This window comes from Neovison vison, chromosome 3, assembly GCF_020171115.1.
Source record: "Neovison vison isolate M4711 chromosome 3, ASM_NN_V1, whole genome shotgun sequence".
Taxonomy (NCBI): Eukaryota; Metazoa; Chordata; class Mammalia; order Carnivora; family Mustelidae; genus Neogale; species Neogale vison.
Window position 1 is genome coordinate 160,660,669 of NC_058093.1, and position 10,043 is coordinate 160,670,711.

General features: G+C 44.2%; 1 protein-coding gene across 4 annotated transcripts in view; it reads right to left on the minus strand.

The window, feature by feature from the left end:
• Positions 1 to 9,248, minus strand: part of ZNF397 (zinc finger protein 397) — a 41,679-nt gene extending 32,431 nt beyond the window's left edge. The window contains exons 1-5 of one of the 4 annotated variants that reach the window (XM_044243158.1): positions 9,194 to 9,244; positions 8,562 to 8,615; positions 7,322 to 7,816; positions 6,932 to 7,055; positions 895 to 4,482 (exon numbers count right to left, since the gene is read on the minus strand). In XM_044243158.1, coding sequence (XP_044099093.1) covers positions 3,434 to 4,482; positions 6,932 to 7,055; positions 7,322 to 7,738 — 1,590 coding nt within the window. In that variant the 5' untranslated portion in view covers positions 7,739 to 7,816; positions 8,562 to 8,615; positions 9,194 to 9,244 and the 3' untranslated portion in view covers positions 895 to 3,433. Of the gene's footprint in view, positions 1 to 894; positions 4,483 to 6,931; positions 7,056 to 7,321; positions 8,248 to 8,561; positions 8,994 to 9,193 lie in introns of those variants that run through there. The other 3 variants (XM_044243159.1, XM_044243157.1, XM_044243155.1) reach the window with 3 other exon arrangements.
• Between the last annotated feature and the right edge of the window lie 795 nt (positions 9,249 to 10,043).

Below are 10,043 nucleotides of genomic sequence, written 5' to 3' on the forward strand. Positions count from 1 at the left end.
AGTCCGATGTGGGGCTCGATCCCAGGACCCTGGGACCATGACCCGAGCCGAATGCAGAGGCTTTAACCCACTGAGCCACCCAGGTGCCCCAATTGCACATCTTTTAAAATCACCTTTGACATATACCTTATATTGATGCCTGCTCTCTTTCATAAACACATAGAACTTTGAAGTTTTACCTCTGAAAGTTCATTTACTTCAGCTCCTTTAAACTGAGAGTTGAGGTGTGACTTGCTTTTGGCTGCAGAATTATGGAAAAGCACCAACATGAACAAAGGACTCTACTTCAAGGTTATTGCTTTTCTCAACTATAGATATCCTTCATGCAAATAACTTGTATTTGCACAGAGATTTATAATTTGCAGGAGTTTTCTGTACACTAATGTGAGATGGTTGTGTCTGGCACTGTCACTTAACAATGAAGTCATCATGGATCAGGGACGCCTGTGTGGCTCAGTGGGTTAAAGCCTCTACCTCAGGTCTAGTCATGATCCCAGGGTCCTGGGATCTAGCCCCGCATTTGGGCTTTATGCTCGGCGGGGAGCCTGCTTCCCCCTTTCTCTCTGCCTACTTGTGATCTCTGTCAAATAAATAAATAAAATCTTAAAAAAAAAAAAAGTCATGGGTCAGAGTTAAGTTAGACAACCTCCTAGGACTTGGGACAGAGATGCTACAGAAAGCTTGTGCTTTCCTTAGTATTTCTTGGATATCTCATTCCTTTTAACCTTTTTTTCCTCAAAGTTTAGAAGTATTTATTGTAGGCAAGTTTGGAAGACAGAAAATCACAAGAAAAAATTCGATCACCTATAATTCTATCACCCAGAGATAGCCAGTGTAGCACCCTGAGTACAGATTTCCAGGATTTTTAATGCATAAATATATTTTTACATGGAGTCATACTGTACATGTTTTATTTTTACTTAAGATATGCTGTCATTTCTTTTGACATCAATCAACATCACTTTTTTTTTTTTTTAACAGCTTTTAAGAGTTTGTATACATTCATGATGTTTTCTGAAGCATACATTTCCAGGTAGAATTTTAAAGTCAAAAGGCAATGGTTAAGGCTTCTGGTACTGATTGCCAGAGATCCTGTCTATTCACAGCTTACCAGCAGCACTGAAATCCCAACTTCCCTGAATCTTTATGAGGGGGAAAAAAGTACCATCTCAATTCTTGCTTTAATATACATTTGTAATTCTACCAAGACTGCCCGCTTGTCACCCACTGGCACTTGTTCTTTTGTGATTTGCTTACTGAAGTACCATTTTTTCTACTCGGACTTCTTCATGAGTATATACTAGAGAGAGATGGCTCCACAGAAGGGTTTTGTTTTCCTTTTGCCTGGGTTCAAAGTCTGACCTCACCACTTTTTAGCTGTAGGATATTAACTAAGCCATGATTCTAAGCCTTCATTTTCTCATCTGCAAAATATGTGCTGTCAGAGAAACAACAAATACATACAAAGCCCTCAGCAAAGTACCTGTTATATGTTTCTTTGTAGGTTAAGAACTCTCTGTAAAGAATCTCTCCCTTTTGTAACATGTGTTGTATCAATTCCTACTTAACAATTGTCCTACCCTTTTCAGTTTTGTGTGTTTATTTTGGGAGAGAAAACTGAGAGTTGAATGTTAGTAACTCTTGCATGTTACTTTGTTATCCTATCCCTTTCTTTTCTTACCTTCTTTTCTGGAAGCATGGGGATTTAGCCCACTGGCCATTCTTACTGGTTAGTTTCTGTTATCTATGTATGTTCCAACAGGAGCATTCTCTACTTATCCTCCCGAAAACTCGTCTTTTGCTAAGCTCAGGATTCTAAATTCCCATATATTTCTATTTTTGGCAAGGTGTTTGAACTCTGACCAGTTGGGTATTTTTTAGTAATAGGTTCTTCTGTTGCTAACCTATATCCCTTCTCGCATTGCACTGAGAAGCACCAGACTAGGGATACTTTTCCTGCTGGGTCCCCCAGAAGACAGTAGTCTGGATGGACCAGGACTGTTACCTTTTGTTGCCCCTTCCCTTCAGCATTGTCTTTAAAATTCGTAAGAATGAAATACTGCAAAATGACGACATAAGGCAAAACTGAACACATGTGAGGTGCCTGGAGGCTCAGACCCAGGGACTGACAAATACTGTTTAGCACCTGAGCCCAAGGGAGTGCACCAGAACTGTGGGGGTACAGCCCCAGAAACAGATGTGGTAGTCATAGCTGCTTCTGACCCAGAGCCTTGCGAGTGAGCAGGAAGCGGACAACAGCTCTGATAGCCTCAAGAACCAAAGGAGCTCTTCCATTCAGGGAAGAGAAGATTTAGAATTCTAACAGGTACTTAACGTTGAGGCTAGGCTGGGCTCTTTCTAACCACCCTGCCTTCCCCAAACACACAGAGAAGGTCTAGCGGAGCCTACAAGCAAGAAACTAATTAACCCTTTCCCTTGGCTCACACCAGACCATGACAAAGCTCCACTCTACCCTGTGGCCCAAGGACTCGAGATTTTGTCTAATAACAGGTGCTTCTCTGCTGTCTCCTACTTTGCTATATCCACGTTTCTTACACACCTGACTCCACTTCAAAAGGAACTCAACAGCAACCTTCCACACAAAATGCCTTTTCTCAGATGTGCCAGACATTCTTCCTGACCTTTGTCTGTTCCCTCTGCTGGGAATATTGTTCTCCAGCCTGCCTGCCTACTTCCCTGGCTAACTCCTGTACATTCTTCAGTTTGTTTTTCTCAGAAACCTTCCCTGATCCAAGGCTGGCTCAGGTACTCAATGTCACAGAGCCCTGCTCATGCCATGATGCGTTTACCTTGCCCATTCAACCACAGAGACCGTCTGATTCCCCGTTGTATTCCTAGTGCCTGGCATAGACAGGATTTCGAAAAGTGAACTGCTGGAGAAGTTAATATGTATTCTTTCCACTACCTCATTTCTGGACTGCCCTGGGCTCAACACATCATCTACGCACTGCTTCCCCATCACTCTTGCTGCCCTGTCACTGTTCTTAATTGGCCAGTAAAATTCTGTATTCCTGAGACAAATGTCCCTCATACTATCCACACCATATCCCAAATCTGGCATGTGGACAGTCAGACATGGTTGACAGCCCGGGTTGCTGTACCCCCTTCATGACATTCTCATGGAAAATGAGGTTTCAATGTTATGTTCCCATTTTTCTTATTTCCTGAGTATTCCTAATGGTAAGAGGAAAGCTGGAAGCAGTGATTCTTCCATCTGCTGCTCTGATTGGTCCTAGGAAAAGCTTTCAAGGAACAATTTGCAGTAGCATTGGGAAGTGCTGCTCAGTTAAGTCGGCAAGACTCCAGACCTGGGTGTTTACTGCCCCGGAGTCTTGTTCCAAAAGTAAACCCTTTCCACTAACAAAGATAAAAATCTGACCAAAATATTTACAACATCCATTGTACTGCCAAGTTACTTGACAGTGTGCACCCTCTGATGGCGCAGGAGGACTGATCTGTGCCTGAAAGCCTTCCCACACTCATTACATATGTAAGCTTCATCCCCAGAATGGATTCTCTGATGCTGAACAAGGGCGGAGCTCCTTTTGAAGGTTTTGCCACATTCATTACACTGATAGGGTTCCTCTCCGCTATGAATTCTCTGATGTCTGATGAGATTTGAGCTCAAACTGAAAGCTTTTCCACACTCATTACATTCATAGGGTTTCTCTCCACTATGTATTCTCTGATGGGTTATCAGCTCTGAACTCTGCCTGAAAGCTTTTCCACATTCATTACATTCATAAGGTCTCTCTCCCGTATGAATTCGCTGGTGTCTAATAAGCTTTGAGCTTTGGCTAAAGGTTTTCCCACACTCGTTACACTCATAGGGTTTCTCGCCAGTGTGAATTCTTTGATGTATAATGAGATAGGAACTTTGACTGAATGCTTTGCCACATTCATTACATTTACAAGCTTTCTCCCCAGTATGAATTTTACGATGTCTAATGAGGGCTGAGCTCTGATTGAAGGCTTTCCCACATTCACTACATTCATATGCTTTCTCACCACTGTGAATTCTCTGATGAATGATAAGGTATGACCTCAGACTAAAAGCCTTCCCACACTGGCTACACTTATAAGGCTTTTCTCCAGTATGGATTCTCTGATGTTGTGTTAGAGAGGAATGCTGTTTGAAGCTGTGCCCACATACATCACATCTATAAGGTCTCTCTTCTGTAGGAACTTTCTGGTAAGTTATAGAGTTTGTACTTAGAATCAAGCTGCTTTGAGGCTCAGAATGGTCTCTCTTTCCCAGAGATTTATGTGTGAAGATTACTTGACTAAAACTGCCCCCTTGGGTAGGGAATCTTCTTAATTTCTCCCCTGTAGGACTTTCTTGTTGCCACTCTAAATTACTGTCATGGTCACTAACTCCTCCAGATGAAGGCTCCTGGGGACGTCCTTGTGATTTTTCTCCTGAAATGTCCTTCTTGGTCACAGATTCGTGGTTCTCACGATCTGAAATGATAGCAGCAAAAACAGACTGTTTCATTTCTCTAGTCACTCTCAGTACCCACTTTTCCCGTGAGAGAAAACAGAGGCTTCTATCCACAAGAGGTTGAGGTCCACACCCATCTTTCTTTAACTGCCCATACTGGTCCCTCCTCCTTTCTAGTATGAAGGCCTACACCTATAGTCTGAAGTTTATTCTTTCCTGCTCCCTCTGAAATTTCACTTGATCTCTACCACCTAGGTTTCAGTTACTACTTATGTGATAAGCTAATGTCTCCCCAGATCCCCAACTCTATTCTATTAAGCTCTAGACTCTCATCTCCAATGCTAATTGGGATATTACTTGTGAATACTCCACAAGCACTAGAATGGCCCAGACAAAACACATATTTTTTCCCCTTGATTCCCACTTCCATTTATACAATAGCACCATCATTAACCGAGACAGTCTTTTTCAAGACTAATACCTGAGTATCATCCCCAACTCCTTTTCTACATTCTCCACTTGTAACCATGACCAGTTACTGCAACGCAATTTGAAATGCTGGTGAACAGGAGGCAACTTTGATCTTTCTTCTCACCAGAATACATCTTGACTTACTCACTGGGGCCATTTAAATTACAACAGTCTCTAACAGGACGCCACTCTTGCCTTCCTCAAATCCATCCTCTCCACTCTGCAGCTAAGTTCTAAAACACAAGTTCAGTCAACTACTCTCTTGTCCAAAACCTGTCAACTGTGCTCCACTGTCCTATCCAAACTAATTAGGATGATCTCCAAGTTTTCACAACCTGGGTCTCATTTTCCTCTCTAGTTGTGTTTTGCCATCTCTCCCCTATGAATTCTCTTTTCGAGTTAACTGAATTACCTGCGGTTCCCAGGATGGGTTGTATTCTCTCACCTTCAGGACTTTGTGGCCTTCCTTGTGCGATACTGTAATACAGTATATATGGATTTGGTCTGCACCCTCAGTTCCTGGCATAGAGCTTTTAAAAGCCCTTGTAATCTCCTAAGTGGTAGAGGTGAGAGGCGTATCGTTTGTTATTCATAATAAGCCCCTATCAACCAGTACCTCAGTTTATGCTTATGAGGTAACTCAGGAAGGCTGGGGGCTGGCTGCCAAAGGAATGAACTATGTGATTAGAAAGCTGAACTTTCTGTCCCACCTTTAGACCTCCATGGAAAGGGACTGGAGGTTTAACCATCAATGGCCAGTGATTTAATCAACCATGTCTATGTAATGAAACTTGTATAAAAACCTTAAACAAGGGGCGCCTGGGTGGCTCAGTGGTTAAAGCCTCTGTCTTCGGCTCAGGTCATGATCTCAGGGTCCTGGGATCGAGCCCCGCATCGGGCTCTCTGCTCAGCAGGGGGCCTGCTTCCCTTCCTCTCTCTGCCTGCCTCTCTGCCTACTTGTGATCTCTGTCAAATAAATAAATAAAATCTTTAAAAAAAAAAAAAAAAAAAAAAACCTTAAACAAAAGGGCTTAGAGAGCTTCCAGGATGGTAGATGCATCCAAGAGCCACAACAGTGGTGAACCTCTAACTTCACAGGGGCAGTAGCAAGCTGGATCTTGCCCTGCGTACCTCTCCATCTGGCCGTACGCTTGCATCCTTTATAAACTGGTAAGAATAAACAAGGTTTTTCTCTGAGTTCTGTGAGCTAGTATAGCAAATTATGAAACCCAGAGAGGTGGTCATGGAATGTCAAATTTGCAGCCCAATCAGACATAAGTGTGGGTGAGGTGGGGATTCATGACATGCGTTTGGCTTCTGAAGTGGGGGATGGGGAGGGAAGCAGTCTGGTGGGACCAAAACCTTAACCTGAGGGGGTCTGCATTAATTCTAGATAATTAGACTCAGAATTAGAATTGCTTAAGATGAGGGAAACCCCACATATCCAGTGTGAGAAGTGCTTGGAGTAGAAAAGTTTTTTTCCTTTAGGATGGGACACTCCCTCCTGCTTATTTACCTGTTTTCTCCTTAGTCCGAGTTCAGATCTTAGTTTAGGTGTTTCCTCCTCCAAAAAGTACTCCTTGAACCTCTAAGGTTGGGTTAGGTGTGTTCATATGTGCCCCCATAGTACCTATGGCCTACTTTTATTCTGTAATTTATTATACTATATTGCCATTGCCTTTTTGCTTGTCCACCACCCCATCTAGATGCAAGGTCTTGAAGACAGAGACCCAGTGCCTCCCACAGTACCAGACATATGTTAGCACCGTATTAAGTTACGTAATCAAGGAATAAGTTAAGAAATGACAAGGAAACTGAAACAAGAAGGGCTCACTTCATAAGGGTTGCTGAATACAAAGTTGCTGAAAAAGGTACATCTGGTCTAGAGTAAGACAGGTGAGATGTTCACATGCGGCATCTTTGTAAAATGCAATTAATTCTGTATGCTCAAAACCAGAGGCCTGGTAGCGGTTCCCAGACGAGTTTCTACTTTCTTACCACTTTTGGGGGAAAGGCAAGGTTCCCAGGGTTTCAGCTGTGTCTTTAAAGGCTGGAGTTGGATGTTTGTTAACTCCTGGGATGTTCCAAGACCTGTCAAATCCTTCCATGGCACTGCTGGTCCCTGAAATCAGGAAAAGTGGTTAGCTTTCTGAGAAACTCCCTAGGGAAAATGCTTAGTAAAAATTTCGAAGAGGGCAACAAAGACAACTCCAGGGATAAGTGATAGGGAGAAAGAACTATTTAAGGACAGAGATAGTTATAATCACAGTAGTCACTGGAGGGTATGGTTTGGTGGATACAACTTTCCCTTCCACTGCTGTGAGGATGCCACATGCTCTAATCTGTACATTTCTCTTCCCCCAACATATCACATCTCTCTGTTCCCACCTGCTGCTGCCCTGCATCATCAAATTCCCTCTCCAAATCCTCCAACAGGGTCACAGCTTCCTCGCCGCTTTTTGGACTATGTTGCTGAACCCAGATCTGCAGCTCCTCAGGCAGGATGCTCAGAAACTGCTCCAGCACCAGCAGCTCCAGGATCTGCTCCTTGGTGTGCAACTCTGGCATGAGCCACTGATAGCAAAGCTCCTGGAGTCGGCCCAGAGCTTCCCGGGGTCCAGGTGTCTCCTGGTAGCAAAACTTTCTGAATTGTTGGCGGAACAATTCTTGGCAGGATCTGGTGCTCCCACCCTGCTTACATTTCTGACCCCAGGAAAGGCTTTCTTCTACTTTCACTAGTATTAGTTCTTGATCCTGAGGACTCTGAGGTACCAAGGTTGAAATTGTTCTGGATTCCACAGCCATTCTGGCCTAAAGAGTGGAGCAAAAAGCTCACTACAACTGGGTACAGTATTTCAGTTTCTTTGAGTAATCTCTTTGTTCCTGAAAGATATAAAAGCACTGTTAACTTATAGCAGTGAGAAAAAAAAATCTTGTAAGAACTTAAAATAAAGGTCAGTCATCCCAGTAATGTATTGAGAGGGAAGAAGTTTGAGACTGTAAAATAATCAAGTGACAAACTAAAGATCACTTGCCCATTTATCATCCATTTAGAATTTTTACCACTAATAATAGAAGAAATTATTTTAGAAGCCAAAGAATGCAGTATTACCATGAATCACATAACACGAAATCTCCTTTTCAATTCCTTCAATCCTGATGGTTATCAAGGAGAAAAATCTGTCTTTAATTTGTAGAACTTCCTCTTTAATAAAGTATAAGCCTCAGACTTCTAAGGGTAACAATATCTAGCTAGGATTTAATAATGTTGACTTTCAAATATTTATTTTTAGGGGTGCCTGGGTGGCTCAGTGGGTTAAGCCTTTGCCTTCAGCTCAGGGCTTGATCCCAGAATTGGGCTCCCTGCTCAGCAGAGAGCCTGCTTCTCCCTCTCCCTCTGCTTGTGCTTTCTCTGCCAAATAAATAAATAAAATCTTTAAAAAATAATAAAAATTTATTTTTAGTTACCTTCTATCTATGGCAGATAATGTTGGCTTCCATTTGCAGGAGTAACAACATTTTTAAAACTTTATATTAAATATGAGTTGACTTAAATAAAAACTTTCAATTGTCACTTGATCAAATTTAGTTTTCAATGCATTTCTTCAACAAACGCTGAGGCACTTACCATGGGCTCTGTCGTGAGCCAAAGACAAAGGTCTTTGCTTTTGAGTAAACGGATCTACAGAGGAATTAACCAAGTGTTTGTTAAATGCGTACTGTGTGCTCAAAAACACGTCCGTTATCGTAGAGACACAAAAGCAGCAAAAAGGTCAATCTCCATTCTCAAGCTTAGCATATAGGGGAATAAACATTTTTTAGAGTGAAATATGACAACAAATAATTACGTATTCAATTTTGTGATATAGCTCACACGGGACCTGATTAGAGGATGTGTGAGTATCGACCGGAGGGTATGCCCTTGAAACTGCGGGACACATCAATACCATCTTACCCTAACAGGACAGTTAACTTTAGAGATTAGAACAGTTAGGCTAGGCATCAGCCCATTTTCATAGCCCGGCTAAACGACAGCATTTGCGAAGTCACGGCGGGGAGGAGTAACTCTGCCCTTTCCCCTGGAAAGTAAGGGCTAGAGCTGGCCTCCGCGGGCTCCCAGGACGCTCGGAAACCCCCGACAAGGGGCCGCGCGACCCGGGGATGGCCAGGCCCGGGGAGCAAGGCCCCTTCGCCTCGCGCTCGCCGTCCGGGCCACGCACCCTCCCCGCCCTCCCTCCGCTCGGGGCCCGCGTCCCTCACCGCGAAGCCCAGCAGCGGCCAGGACGCAAGCCGCGGACTCGGAGAGGCGAGCCACAAAGACCGGAAGTGCGCTCTCGCGGACTTCCGCTCGCGCGTCCCCCGGAGCCTCCGCGCGCTCCACCCCGTGCTCCTAAGCAGCCAATCGGCGCCGCGGGTCCTTCGTTCCCACCGCCTTCCGTCTCCGGCGCCCCGCCCCGCGGAACGCAGAGGCCCACGCGAGGGAGAGCTGGGAGGGGCGCGTCCTTGGGAGAGGTCACTGCGAGCCGGAGGGCTCCGCTCTTGGTCTCGGCTGCCTGCTACCCAGACACCCACCGCCACCCACCTCCCGTGCACCACTCCCTATCGTCTTATCTGCAGTTTTACAGAAAAGTATTAAGATTTGCGTGTAACTCTCGTGCGTTTCCATCACCTCCGGCAAAAGCAAACGCATGAACAGGCTGAACAGAAAATGACAGCCGCTCCTGTTGCCCTTTCGGTGCATACCGTTTCAGCCTTACGAGAGCTCTGCGCGTAGCTCTGTTATGCCCGCTCTCCAGCCGTAGACACTGCCCAAAGTCAGGGCCCGTCGAAGTCCCCGTAGCTCAAGAAGACTTTGGTGTCCCAGGCTGCGACTCTAACGAGGGGTATTCCCATTTTTCACTGGAACCCAGCTGGCATTGAGACTTAGTGATTACATTTAGTAGGTGAAAATGATGTTTCATGTTGCATTAACTTGCATTTCATTTAGATCAGAGACCTTGAGATTAAGGTATTTTCTTTCATGTCTTTGCACCACTTATGATTTTTTAAGGAAATGGCTTTTCCCATTTTTTAAAATTGAGGTGGAACTATTTTCCGTTTATATGTGCCG